The sequence below is a fragment of the Plecotus auritus genome (genome assembly GCF_963455305.1).
Source record: "Plecotus auritus genome assembly, chromosome: 3".
NCBI lineage: Eukaryota > Metazoa > Chordata > Mammalia > Chiroptera > Vespertilionidae > Plecotus > Plecotus auritus.
The window spans coordinates 195324225-195339483 of record NC_137772.1 but is presented as its reverse complement, the minus strand read 5'-3'; the positions used below and the strand labels follow the sequence as shown (position 1 = coordinate 195339483).

At 45.1% G+C, this 15259-nt stretch overlaps 1 protein-coding gene across 2 annotated transcripts in view; it reads right to left on the bottom strand.

The window, feature by feature from the left end:
• The window catches only part of ST8SIA1 (ST8 alpha-N-acetyl-neuraminide alpha-2,8-sialyltransferase 1), a 152495-nt gene that overhangs the window by 52987 nt on the left and 84249 nt on the right, over positions 1–15259 (bottom strand). The window contains exon 3 of one of the 2 annotated variants that reach the window (XM_080661271.1): positions 4723–4832. The exons of the other annotated variant lie outside the window; for it this stretch is intronic. Coding sequence (XP_080517397.1) covers positions 4723–4832 — 110 coding nt within the window. The remainder of the gene's footprint in view (positions 1–4722; positions 4833–15259) is intronic. 2 annotated transcript variants of the gene reach the window in all.

Genomic DNA, 15259 nt, shown 5'->3' with positions numbered 1-15259 from the left:
GGCTTTATCTCCACTGGACAACCTTCCCTGGGTCACTTGGGGCTCCCCCTGCATCCTGCACCCACCCCAGTCACAGCTGTTTTTTGGATGATGCTCTTACGCCCCGGGGCGGTGAGGTCTTGGGGATGCTAGCTTTGCCTTTGTACCCCAGTCCCTGGCACAGTCAGGTGCTCAGTAAATCCAGAAGGACGGGAAGGAGAGAGGAAGGAAAGGGAGTAAAGAAAACACCTCTCATAGGATTGGAGAGGATCTGGACCCTGAGCATCTGGCACAGGGCTGGGCATGGAGCAAAGCCCACTCCCTTCCTGCCGCCTCCACTTGAGCTTGGGCTCCAGCACCTTCTGCCTCATCTGATTTGGAGCCGGCTCAGGGGTCGCCTCCATATCCTCAGCCTGTGTCTGTTGCCCATTTGGATGCAAGGTAATTACAGCAGGATGCAGACGTGCACTTGACTTCATAAGGAGCTTAGTGTGCTTGGGAGAAAGGCCTTCATTCTCAGAAATCCCGGACTGTGCAAACTTGCAAGGGCCTGAGGGCTGACCTTGAGCAGGGGTTTTCAAACGGTTTTCACACCGAATACTTTCTGCAAACAAAGCCTTACCTGACGGCCATTATATAAAACAGATGGAAACTAAGCTGCTTGGGGCGAAGTGGTGCGGTGTGGAAGGCGTCTGGGAGAGGGGAACAGAGCCCCCTTCCCCTGTAGCTCGGAGAGATGGGGTTTGGGGTTAGTCCTGGGTGGGATGGGGCAGCCAGGAGAGAGGGAGAGCCCTGGGGAGAGTCCAGTGGCTGATATTTACTAACTGGTACTAGCACAGAAGGGCCTCAATATTTTCAGAACTGCATGTTCATGCCGGTGTGGCTGGACCAACAAACTCATCTTTCACAGCAAGAAGTCAGTCTATACAAACAAAACTGAAAATATGTCCTTGGAAAAAATCATAATGAGTTCAACCTTTAAAAAAGGTGCTAAAAGCACTTTTTTTTTTTAGTTAATCCTCACCCAAGGATATTTTTCCATTGATTTTTAGGGAGAGTGGAAGACAGAGGGAAAGACAGAGGGAAACATCAATGTGAGAGAAACACCTCAATTGGTTGCCTCCTGCAGGAGCCCCGACCAGGGCCTGAGCCAGGGAAGAGCCTGCAACCAAGGTACGTGCTCTTAGCCCGGAATCGAACCCTGGACTCTTTGGTCCACAGGCCGACGCTCTACCCACTGAGCCAAACAGGCTAGGGCCTAAAATCACTTTTTAAACTTTATGTACGTAAGTATGCAAAACATGCACATTTTAGCATATTCAAAGGCACCACAATTATGTATCCCTGAGCCACCCAATTTCTCTCTTATCTCTGTCTTGCAGACCTTCCAGATAAATTTTATTCTACAATATTATTTTTTAAAGTCTTATTTTTGGTTACAGAGCCAATGTTTACTTTGAAAAATGGAAAATTAGTTTTTGGCATTAGATGTATTTGAAAATGTCTAACCAAAGAAAATTATAGCATTGCTATACTCCAGTCCTAAAAGACATTTTGAACTGTGCTCTGGTATATTACTGTGTTCAGGTAAGGCCATAACTGTAACTATAGCTGTAACTATTCAGACACCTTATAGTCTAGAAACAGATGTACTATGTCCTTTTTATGTTTTTTTAAATTTTGACCATTTTTTAAATATATTTTATTGATTTTTTACAGAGAGAAAGGGAGAGGGATAGAGAGTTAGAAACATCGATGAGAGAGAAACATCATCAGTTGCCTCCTGCACACCCCCTACTGGGGATGTGCCTGCAACCAAGGTACATGCCCTCGACTGGAATTGAACTTGGGACCCTTCAGTCCACAGGCCAACACTATATCCACTGAGCCAAACCGGTTAGGGCTATGTCCTTTTTAATCAAATTTCCTTAATGTTTAATCTTGAATATATGATACTATCTCAATTTTCTAAGGTTCCCCAAAAGTGTGTATTAAGCAGCCATTTATAAATAGATCTATAAATGGTCAAGTAAAAATAATTTTAAAATAATTCATCAACATTTAATGACTTCCATATTGTAAACCATAAACAAGGATTTTTTAAAAAATTAAATGTTATGAAAATGGCACTATTCTTGAAATTAAATCAAAGGTACATGCACACATAGCTCTAGCTATAATACTATCTTCTTTGAATTTTTTTCAATCCTCACTGCCCTCATCCATCTATGAACATTATACTTCTTCATACTGTGCTGGGACTCTAATCACAGGAACTCATTAATTCTAAACTTGAATATATCAATACCAGATTATATACAAAGCAAACTTAGTCTGGTTTATTTTCAATAAATATGGCCCCCCTAGATAACCCCCTAAGATGCTTGGGCCTAGTCTTCCACATGTAACCTTTAAAACAACCATCTTCCTAAACATAGTGACACACACACGCACTTGAGAATAATATAAAAAGACATTGATTGTACTGCCTCCTTCTACATTGCATTAAGACCTCTTGAAGACACTTAACTTCCCTGAATCTGTGAGTATAATATTACCCATTCCTTCTTCCTTACATAGTCTTTGGAAAGAGCAAATTAATTTATAATTGAGAGCAATTTGAAGGTTTAAACGACTACATGAATTGTGTTACAATTACACAATAGTCCTACAATCACAGATAGAATCAAAGTTTCTACAGTGGTAAGGCTTGAGGAATTGTCTGCTTCCACTTCTCCAAATACGTTAGAAAGCTGAGGCCCAGCCAAGGAAAAAAGACTTGCTGTAGATTACACAGCTAGTTTGTGGCAAGGGCCTGCCCTCCCACCTCTCTATTTTCCTTGCTGGCTTCTCAGCCTCTACTTAATGCCAATGTACTGAAGTGAGTACTTGAATCTGACCCAGGGTCTCTGTTCTATCTCTGCTCTCCAGGCGATTGTTTCCACTCCTACATCCTAAATAGGTCTCCAGCCCCCCCACCCCAGGGCCACTCTCATGACTCAGGACATTGCCACAGCCCTTGGTGTCTTTCCCACAGTAAAGTCTCCCAAAAGGCTGCTCATGTGCCCAGGATGGGATGGCTCATCCCAGACAGCACTCTTCCTCAGAAAGTCCCAGCTCTCTCTAAACCTCCCTCCCCTAGCCCCCCAGCCCCACCCTGTCTGTCTCTGAATTACCCCACCAGAGTACCAGCACACCTCCAGGTTTTAAGCCCATGATAGAATTGTCCATCATACCATTTCCAGACCCGGCCAAGGCCAATTACAGTATAGGTGCCCAATAAACCGAAGTCATATTGACTTGAATGAAGAGAACTATATTTTTATCTTCTCCACGTTCCTATTGTTTGTATATATTGCCAAAGTAGTAATAATAATTGCAATGGAGAGAAAAATGCAGTTCTACCCTGGAAAAACTGGGGCAGGACATCTGCCTGGAGGAAACATGGCTATAGAAGGATTTCCAAATTCTGCTGCAGGCTTCGCCGTTGAGATTAACAGTTTCTCCAGACGCCCAACTCTCGTTCTCTGGGAGGAAATCGGGTCCTGCCCACAAATATGGCTTCTCCTGAAACACTCCCAAATAGTCTTTCCTCTCCCCTACTCTGCTTAGCTCAGAGGTGGTGTGGTGTTCTCTTGGCTACCTTTTCCCATTCAAACCATCACCTATTGTCCTTCAAAATGAACACAAAAAAACAAATCCACTGCCTTCCTTTGCTCAGCTTTCCATCCTCTGAGTGCCTTCATTTTTTTCAATAACAAATGTCTTCTTTTTCTACAACACATCTGAGCATTCAGGAGAAGGTAAACTCCAAAATTATACACTCCAGCAGGCCATTCTTTGGCTTCAGCTCTTACATTCCACCTCTCCCCCATCCTGGCCGCACCCCCTGCCAGGCTCTGAATAACCCTATCATTTGGCCCCATTTGGCTCCTCCCTTCCTTTCTCCTTTTCGTCTCCCCTTCCTATTCAGCCCAGACTCTAGGTGTGTCACTTCACACGCTTTCCAGCCAGGACCCTCCATGCTGTCACTCTCCATCCTTCTTTCCTTTCATTCAGACAACCCCCAATTGTGTCAATCCAATCACTTGCTGTCCTCACTCTGGTCAAAATCACCCGACAGTACAGGTTGGTGCTAGTACAGTGTGGTGGTCTGTACCCTTGGTGGGATGTGCCTTAGCGATTCCATTACTCACTGCTGCAGAAGCCTCCCATTTTCTGCTGAAAGCAATGCTCACATCACTACTCTGCTCAGTCCTTTATTCCAAAGCTTACTCCTTGCTCCAAATTTATCCCCTCACCTTCCCCCTAGTTTTCCTCCTCAGGCACAGATCAAATCCCACCTGCCACTTACAAATGCTTTTGTGAAAAGCAAAGAAGAAAATGGTATAGAATGACATGAATACATTAAAATATTTATTCATGCAGAGTTAGTTTTCAGAACAATTTTTAAAGTTTTAGGCACCCGACTGTGTAATCTAAAAGAAAATCTGCATGTTCCACTCTGGGGGTCTGCCAGGACCTCTGAACCTTTCTCAGCTTTGTACTTTCTGGGGGCACACACGTTCCCTTGTCCCCCTGGTCTTCTCCTGAACTCATTTGTGTATGAACTTGAAGAGAAGCTAAAGAGCAGCTACAACTGATTAACCACAAGCGACTAATTTCCAAAGGCCCCGGGGCTTGTGGGAGGGGTGGGGAGAAGGGAGAAAAGGCAGGGGCCACGCTGTGGGTGCTCTGTCTTACCGCATGACAAAATTTGCTTCATCTATTTGACGGCCACAGCCACTCTTCTTCAGAATCCCACCATTTCCCACCACAGCACATTTCTTCAAGGGCAGCTGGAATGGGGTTGCCTAGCAACAGAAAACAAGGCGGGTTTTCACTGCAGAGAACACACAACTACTCACAAAATCATTGTTTACAGCAGACCCTTTGGAGGAATTTGACCGAAGTTTGGGCAGAGCGAAGAGAACATGTAAAAAGAAAGATGCAAGAGTTTGTTAAGGAACAAACTACCCTGTTCCTTTAAAATTAAAAAAAAATTAAATCTCTATAGTATATTTTCCTCCCCCCCCCCCCCCCTGCATCAAATTGGCCATGCACATAGTACTGTCTGCTGAGGAAAAAGGGAAAATTCAAGCTACACACAGACATATTTTTAAAGGCAATAAGCTGGGAACAAATGCAAATGAATTATGTTCCCCAATTGAATGCAATTTCATTCATTCATACAATTGGTCATAATCATTCAACAAATGTTGCTGAGCATTTACGGTGCTAATTATTGTGGACTGATACAAGGATAAAGAAGTCATATGCCTTGGGATTCACAGTTTGGGACGTGAGTGGAGTGTGACATATATACTTATGCAGCAGACTCTAAGATAATGCTGAAATTGCTGTAGGAGAGAGAGCTAAGCTCCAAATATTGTGGAGAATCCTAGAGAAGGACAAGAAGGCATTTCGGCCAAGTCGACTCAGGTAAAGGGTTCTCACTCGAGGTGAATCTTAAGGATGAACGGTTTGGCCAGGCAGGGAAAGCAGCATAAACAAAGGCACAAAAGTATGCTGTGAGCCAGTGCTGTGTTTATGAGCAACTGAACACTCTGGGTGGGTCTGTTTAGAACTTAGGAGGCACTGAGGGGCAAGTGACTTGTAACTGAACCAGACAGCATGTGACTTTCTTTCTGCAAACATTGAACTGAACTGAAATTTAAAAAAATGTTCACTGTACCTGAGTGTTCCCTGAAGCACTATTAATAGTACCAGGGAATATCCAAACCCAGCAATAGCCCCTGAAAGTGAAATGCGTCATTCGGTCTCTTTTAGCTAGATCAGCAAGAACCACCAGATACAGAATTTCCTGCTGGCTGAAACAATGCATAATGGTAGGAGTTCTTTGGGAGACCTTACTATATATAACTGACACATAAAATACCTATAGTGATATTAAGTAGGCCATCCTGGATGAATCTGAAGTAAATAATATGGGTTATACCAAAAGAACAAATTGAATAAATACATAAATGTATACTATAAAAGTCTTGCCTAGGCATAAAATAATCAAACAAGAAAAATTTAGAGACATCTTTGTGCTCATTGGTGGCTGAGATAGGCTCCGGACCCAGCACAAGAAGACAGTTTCCCTTCCTTGGCTTCTAGGATGTAAAAGGAACAATCAGAGCTGTGGATTTACAGTTAATAAAGGTACAGTACTCAGCCCAGCCGGCATGGCTCAGTGGTTGAGCATTGACCTATGAACCAGGAGGTCACCATTCAATTCCCAGTCAGGGCACATGCCCGGGTTGTGGGCTCCATCCCCAGTGTGGAGCGTGCAAGAGGCAGTCAATCAATGATTCTCTCTCATCATTGATGTTTCTATCTTTCTCTCCCTCTACCTTCCCCTCTGAAACCAATAAAAATATATTTTAAAACGATACAATACTCAAAGTGTAAAATCTAAGCATTTGCCTGCAGAATTAAGAATTCCCTCCATGACCACAACAGAGACCAGTCCAGGGGACTCCAGAGTAGGATACACAGAGGAGAAATGGGAGAGGTCAGCTCTCTCACATATCTAGGGTAATATGGGGCACTTTTTTCAGTCACTCCTGAGAGGAGGGTTTGAAATCAACACTCGAAACACATTAGTTAGATCTACAAATTTTTAGATATAGATTTATGTCTTTATGTTCAAGTTAGCTGTTCATTTATTGCACAAGGATTTTCTAAGTGCCTGCTATTCCAGGAATTGTCCTGGATGACAGGAAAGTAAGTGATAATCACGGTTCCACTGGAGCTTATATTCTAGTGGCAAATGGATGATAAATAAAGATAAATGAGTAAAATGAACAGTATGCCAGGTGGTGACATGGACTGTGGAGAGAAAGAAATCATTGGCGTTAGAAGACCAGGAAATGCTTTTGAAGAGGAACTGCAATTTAAACAGGTGGTCGGAGAAGAACTCAAAGGAGCCATGTAAGCAAATCCTCGAAGGAGATGAGGAGTGAGCCTTACCAATATGGGTGGGGACCACTGGTGTAGACCTGGAGGAGGGAACATTCCTGGGGTTTGAAAGGACAGCCAAGAGCCCATTGTATCTGGAGATGAATAAGCAAGGGAGACAGAAGTAGGAGAGATCAGAGAATTAACTGGTGGAGAGGTTGGGGAACAAATTCTGTAGGGCCTTGTAGGGTATGGTAAAGACTTAGAGTTTTATTCTAAGAATAGTGGCCTGGGGCACAAAATTCGTGCATGGTGGGGGTGGAGGGGGTTGTCCCTCAGCCCAGCCTGCACCCTGTCCAATCTTGGACCCCTTGGGGGATGCCCGACTGCTGGTTTAGGCCACAGGGATAGGTCCTAAACTGGCAGTCGGACATCCCTCTTACAAGCCAGGACCTCTGGCTCCTAACCGCTTGCCTGCCTACCTGCCTGATTGCCCCTAACCGCTCCTCTGCCAGCCTGATTGATGCCTAAACTGCTCCCCTGCCAGCCTGATCGCCCCCAACTGCCCTCCCCTGCTGGCCTGATCACCCCCAAGGTTTTTATTAGTATAGATATGACCCTTCACAGAAAATTTCATTAACCCTGCTTTACAATAAGGGCTTGATGATTGAATCATTGGGGCCAGACACCAAGATTTCCTTTCTTTGAATAGTGGAGGGAATAATTATCTTGTCTTTAAGTTGCCTTGAGCATCAAATGAGATAATGACTTAGAAAAGTATAAAAGCACCATATAAAGACAACTGTCTTTTTCATGTACTGAAAAGACAATAAAGTGGTAAAATGAAAAACACTATTTTTATTCTCCCCCTTCTTTCCTTTACAGCCTTTATTTAAACTTTGAAATTTATAAAAATGTCACTCCTATTTTCATTTCTTTACATTCAATATTATTTTGTATTAGTTTCAGGTTTTATATTAGTTACAGAATAGTGGTTAGACAATCATATACTTTACAAAGTGTTCCCTGATATTTCCAGTACCTACCTGGCATCATACCGTCATTACAACACTATTGACTAGATTCCCTTTTTTCTTTTTTTTTCTTTTTTTAGTAAATCTTTATTGTTCAGATTATTACAGGTGTTCCTCTTTTTTCCCCCCATAGCTCCCCTCCACCTGATTCCCCACCCAACCCCATGCCCTTACCCCCTGCCACTGTCTTCATGCATAGGTGTAAGCTTTTTGTCCAATCTCTTCCCGCACCCCTCACACCCCCTTCCCCCTGAGAATTGTCAGACCACTCCCTTTCTATGTCCCTTATTCTATTATATTCACCAGTCCATTCTGTTCTTTAGATTTTTTATTCACTTGATTTTTAGATTCACTTGTTGGTAGGTATGTATTTGATGTCATTTTGTTGTTCATAATTTTTATCTTTACCTTTTTCTTCTTCTTCCTCTTCTTAAAGAATACCCTTCAGCATTTCATGTAATCCTGGTTTGGTGGTGATGAACTCCTTTAGCTTTTTCTTGTCTGTGAAGCTCTTTATCTGACCTTCAACTCTGAATGATAGCTTTGCTGGGTAGAGTAATCTTGGTTGTAGGTTCTTGCTCTTCATCACTTTGAATATTTCTTGCCACTCCCTTCTGGCCTGCATAGTTTCTGCCGAGAAATCAGCTGACAGTCGTATGGGTGCTCCCTTGTAGGTAACTAACCGTTTTTCTCTTGCTGCTTTCAAGATTCTCTCTCTGTCTTTTGCCATTGGCATTTTAATTATGATGTGTCTTGGTGTGGTCCTCTTTGGATTCCTCTTGTATGGGGTTCTGTGTGCTTCCTGAACTTGTAAGTCTATTTCTTTCACCAGGTAGGGAAAGTTTTCTGTCATTATTTCTTCTAATAGGTTTTCAATATTTTGCTCTCTCTCTTCTTCTGGCACCCCAAAAATTCAGATGTTGGTATGCTTAAAGTTGTCCCAGAGGCTCCTTCCACTATCTTCATATTTTTGGATTTTTTCTTTTTGTTTTTCTGGTTGGGTATTTTTTGTTTCCTCATATTTCAGATCTTTGGTTTGATTCTTGGGGTATGTTGATCTACAGTTGAGTTTCTATATATTCTTTATTTTAGACAGTGTATGCTTAATTTCTGACTGGTCCTTTTCCATTTTTTTGGCATTCTCATTGAGATCCTTAAAGGTCTCACTAAGTTCCTCAGCGTTTTTTAGAAGATTCTTGAGTAACCTTATAAATGTGGTTCTGAACGCTATGTCGTCCAGTAGTTTGCTTTCCTCCATTTCTTTCATTTGTGACATGTTTCTTTGTCTCCGCATTTTGGCTGCTTCCTTGTGTTGATGGAGTGGCTTTGTGTGGTAGGTGACCTATAGGGGCCAGTAGCTCAGCCTCCCCAATCACCTGAGGTGGATGCCTTTGGTGCACCCCTTTGTGGGCTGAGTGCAAAGTCTTGGTGTAGTTAAGCCTTGATTGCTGTCCGTACACTGGGAGGAATTGACCTCCAGGCCAATTGGCTGTGAGGACCCGCTGTGTCTATAATGGAAGAACTGCTGCACTGGAGACACGCTTCTGGTGCAGGACTTGTTTCAGTGGGGCTTTGGTGCTCACTGAGTCTGCCTCTTGAATGTGTCACTTATGGATGTGAGGAGTTGAAATCTGGTGTCTCACACTGACCACTAGGTACACTGGCTTCTGGATCTCCAATGGGGTGCAGGTCAGTTACTGTCTGAGGACACCCAGCAGGAGCTACAGTGAGAACTACAGTTTTCTCCTCTTTGCTTGGGGTTTGGAGGTTTTGGAGCTGTCTGACCAGGGCTGCAAGTTTGCTAGGTTAAGCTGCGATAGGGCAGGTCATTCATATGCTAAAGACGCTGTTTGGAGCTTGGGTGGGTTTGTAGGTTGTGTGGGGCGGGGTCTCAGGGCATCACTAGGCTAGGGCGTGGCAAACAGCGATGGCTGCCAGTAAGCCGGCTCTGCGTCTCCGACTGCGTCCCTGCATCCCGCGCCCCAGCGCAGTAAACAATTATTCCTGCGCTCAGCCCTGCAAGCAAGCCACCCTCACCTTCCGACCCGATGGCAGACAGTCCAGCTTCTCCCCGTAGGAGTTTGGGTCCCCCACATCTCCCCAGAAACTGGAGTTTGGAGTAATTGCGAGCTTGTCTCCCTTCGGGTTGAAAAAAGCAGCACTCCCAGTCGCCCGCCGCCAGCCCGATTCTCGCGCCTCTGTACCTCAGCTTTTCAGCACTTGTGCACGTCTCAATGCTCTTTTCTCTTTCCTTCTACTTGTAGAACTTCTATTCAGCCAGCTTTCCCGTGGTTCTGGGTGATAGACGTTTTGTCTTTTAGTTGTAGTTTTGAAATTGTTGTGCGAGGCAGCAGTTTAGGTGTTTACCTACGCCACCATCTTGGATCCTCCTAGATTCCCTTTTTAAGTGAAAATAGGTTTACAGGTTCCTTCCAATCTTTCTTTTGTGTTGTTCGCTCTTCTTTTTCTTTCTCACTTCTTCCCTCATTTTCTTTATATAGTATTTCAATAGGCCCTCAAAGCTCAGTGAAGGCACTGGGACACACTTAATCCATTTTACAGACCAGGAAACTGAGGCCAATTCCAGTGAGCTGTGGAACTGGACTCAGTGCGCAGGGAGCCCTCACAGCCATGTTCTCCGCCTTTCCAAGGGACAGCCACAGGGCAAACAGAACAAACCTCCCCGTCAGGCTTCTGAGCCTCATTCTCAAGCACCTCTCTATCATGGACACCCCACATTCTTTCCTCTCTCCCATCCCCTTCTCCAGAGCAGGTGGTAGGCTTCGCACTCACCGTGCAGGCCCATGGGGCGTGGTGGGGCAGGAACTGGGGGCAGGGTGGGTGCGGGCTTGCTTTTGGGCCACGGCGGAAGCAGGAGTCGCTGCCTCTCAAGTGTGCAGGCCACTGGGGCGAGGCCCAGTTAGCGCCAGGAGCTTCACCGAATCACCACAGTGGGGTACCCAGCAGTATGGCACCCCTCCACTGACGTGGCACCACCCCTCAACCCCCGCCTCACTGCTGCGCGTCCGCGCCCCTCCGCCCAGGCATCCTCCCATGCTGGCAGTCATCGCCTCCAATCCACCGCAGAACCTCGCTCTCTGCGGGCGAGGCAGATCCCCACCCACTGGCTCCCTGCCCCAGTCCGAGCCCCCTCCGGTGCACCCCACCTCAGTGCTGCTCTACGTCCCTTGGGCCACCCGCCTCCTGGCCAGCAGCTTCGCCGAAGCCACAGCACTCGCCCGGGAGCCGCCCTTCAGGCAGGCCAAGAAGCATGAAGCCCAAAGGGAGTGAGTCTTGAACCCCCACATCCCATTCTCTGGATTTCCTCCCACACCTCCTCTCTATTTCACATCTTGAACAGGCACTGGGTTTGGGCACCCTGCGGCCCAGCCACATGGCCTCCGAGTTGCCTGGTAGAGTTGCCCTCCGCAAACCTGTGGCAGGAAGGGAGTGTCTGTGGCCGGAGACCCAGCCTGGGTCTCAGCAGCCCCATGCCTGCTGGAGAGGACTGTTGGAGGAGGACCAGAGCCCATCCATCATTAGCTCTCCAACTCCAGAGGAGGCACCACAGGCTCATGTCCCCCAGATGCCGCGGCCCGCCCACCCGAGCCTGCTGTGCGTGCAGCCTGCTAAACGGTCATTATTTTATGTAGTAACGGACAATTTGCATATTCCTCCATTATTATATAGAATGAGAATCAAGTCACTGAATGGTGAGCAAAAGAATGGCAATATTCCATATTTTGGGACCATCACTTGCTGCTGTGTGAACAGGCTGTAGGATGTCATGGGCAGAAAGAAAGAGACCAGTTAGGAGTCTCGTGTAACAAGAGACTAAAGATTTTGGTGGTTTGGACTGGGGTGACAGCAGCAGGGTAGTGAGAAGTAAGCAGATTCTGGAGATATTTGGGAAGAAGAGCTGATGCAGTGGAAACAGGGTAAGAGACAAAGAGAGAAATCAAGACTCATGCCAAGGTTTTTGGCTTGAACAACTGTAAAGATGGACTTGCCGTTTACTGAAATATGGAAGATTATGAGAGGGGCAGGTTTTAAGGAAATGATCTGGACCTTAATTTTAAATATGTCAAGTGTGAGATGCACATTAAGACATGTAAGTGGCAATGTCAAGTGGGCAATTGGATATATCACCATACAATTAGAAAACCAGTCTTCTCTGGAGATAGAAAGTTGGGAGTGATCAGCATACAGTAGGTATTTAAAGTTAGGAGACTAGCTGGTGAATGAATGTAGACAGAGAAGAGAAGAGGTCTAAGATCCGGATGGATCCTGGGGCACTCCTCAGGAGAATGATGAGAGATCAGTGAAGAAGCCTAAGGAAGAGTGACCAATGGAATGGGAGAAATAACAGCAAAGTGTGGTGTCTTGAAAGCCAGGTTTAAGATATATATATATTAGAGGCCCGGTGCATGAAAAATTCATGCACTGGAGGGGGGTCCCTCAGCTTGGCCTGCCTCCTCTCACAGTCTGGGAGCCCTCAGGGTTGGGAGGTGACCTGGCAATCAGGGGAAGGCGATGCCCCCATCACACTGCTGCTGCTGCTGCTGCCACTGCCGACAGCACAAGCCTCGGCTGGCCCTGGTTACCTGAGTCTCGGGAAACACTGGGCTACTGGGCAGCTGCCATTTGAGGCTTGCCTGCACCTTGGGCATCGGCTGGGCAGCCACCATCTGAGGCTTGCCTGTGTCTTGGGCTGGCCCTGGGAAGCTGGGCAGCCGCCATCCAAGGCTTGCCTGCACCTCGGGCCAGCCTTGAGTGGCTGGGCAGCCAACATCCGAGGCTTGTCTGCACCTTGGGCCGGCCTTGGGTGGCTGAGGGACTGAGGGGACTGGGGGACTCTGGAGGCAGGCGCACGGGGTGGGCCCAGCTGTGCCGCATGCCTGCCACCCCACCAGGGCTGAGGGGACTGGGTGCCGCCATCTTGTGGCTGTGGGCGCTGCCATCTCTGAGGGCATGGCAGTCAATTAGCATATTCCCTCCTTATTGGCTGTGGGCGCCACCATCTTTTTGAGGGTGTGACGGTCGATTAGCATATTCCCTCTTTATTAGATAGGATATATCAAGAGGGAAGGGGGAAAATTGCATCAAATGCTACTGACAGATTAAGTAAGAAAACAGCTAAAAATTGCCACTGGATTTAGCAACATGAAGGTCACTGGTAACCTTAACAAGGACAGATTAGGTACAGTAGTGAGGACAGAAGACTGATCTGAGTTCAGTGAGTTATACATGTATATTTGCACATCTATTTGAATATACTATTGTTTATTTGAAAAGTGGGGATCACTCATCCTCAACTAATACTTAGTTTGCTTTGTAAAACCCAACTTAAAGCCCCCTCCTTGTTGTTAGAGAGCTTCCAGAACCAGACTGACTGGTAATCCCAAGTTTCCAGACAAGAATCTTGGCCCAGAACAAGATCTGGGAAGCAGCAGCAACAGCAGCATAAACCCGAGTACAAACAATCCCCCTGACTTCCAGGTGGTGGGATTGTGGGGCAGGCTGTCAGGCCTTTTGGCATTCTATTTCCTGTCTCTAAGAGGAGATAAAATCGCACAGGATTTTATGAGATTATATGAGACTAGAGGCCCGGTACACAAAATTCGTGCACTGGAGGGGTGTCTCTCAGCCCAGCTGGGAGCCCTCGGGGGGATGTCCGATTGCTGTGGAGGTGGGAGAGGCTCCTGCCACCACAGCTACGCTCAACAGCAGTGAGCCCGGCTCAGGGCTTCTGGCTGAGCAGCACTCCCTCTGTGGGAGCGCACTACCACCAAAGGGCAGCGCCTACATTGAGCATCTGCCCCCTGGTGGTCAGTGCACATCATTGCAACCGGTAGTTTCACCATTCGGTCAATTTGCATATTAGCCTCTTATTATATAGGATGATGTATGTAAGGCAACTCTCAGAGCCATTGGCATGGTCACCCACTGATCTTCCTTCACTTCACTCATCCCTTTCCTCCTTCCAGCAGATTTTACTGACTCGTTCAAGCCATGAAATACCTAAAATCCATGGGTAAAATAGTGATTTATTTAACTCTGTCTTAACAACTAGAATAATTTTATTAGCAGAACATTTAACTATTAAACCAATGAACTATAAAAAATATTTTTAAGCCCTCCAACAAAAGCCCAGTGAGAAAACCAAAAGCCATTTCTGACTTTTTTCTGGCAATGTTTGTTTGCTGCTTCATTTGATCAATTGCTAGCCCTCACAAAAGCAATTTCATTTCAATAAATAATTCTTGAGTGCCTGCATGCACTCTTCCGGGCATTGGTAATATACCAGTGAACAATAAGAGATCACTGAAAGGAAAAATTTAATTAAGAAAACACTGTGGACTTATTTAAACTAATTGAGATAATATCATTATTCTATTTTAGAACATACCATATCTCAACTTGACAATGGTCAATGCTTACCAGAATAATGTATGAACAAGGTGTTCTCCTTTTGGGATATACTACATAGAAAGAACTTTTGAACACCCATTTCCACATGAATATTATGATTTTGGCAAGGAGTACTTTTATTAAAACACTCCATCCTTTCTTTTCAAATGTATTTCATGCATCCATGTAAGAAAATATATATTGGATCTGAGAATATAGTACAGTTTCCCTGCTAACCTTAGAAAATACTACTCTAAATGAAAGAATGAATTAGGCAGATTAACTATAGCAATGAGTTAAAAATATTGCTTGAGCACTAATTCATCTTATGGATCTTTGTCCAAATGTTTTCACCTATAACAATTTGCTCAATAAGTCAATTATTTAATCAGCAGATTTATGTTGAGCATCTAATCAACTTTCAGCAATGTGGCACTTCCTTCATGTCATAATGGATGTATAATTTAATTCCCAAACTTAAACAACAAATCTGAGTCTCACCACTATCTAAATATGAGCTAATTAATAAAGCCATTCAGACTCTTGCTTCTGAGATACCTCTTATCCATATCATCATCCACAGACTACACTGCCTGTGCCTCTTCTTAAATAGCCCTGATGCCTAACTTTCCTTTACATTCAACAACTATTTGTTGATCACCTTTTATGGACCAGGAGCTGTTATGGATACTGGAAATATGCTGGTGAACAAAAAAGACATGTACCCTACTTGTGAGCTCACATTTTAACAGGAAAGGCAGGATTTAACAAATATGATAGAAAAGGGCAGAGTGCAGCAGGGTTAAGAAATGTCTCTGAGGAAGTGACACAGATCTCAGCTCAGAAGTTTTTAGACATAAGAAAAGTAGTTGAGATTTCTATTCTAATAG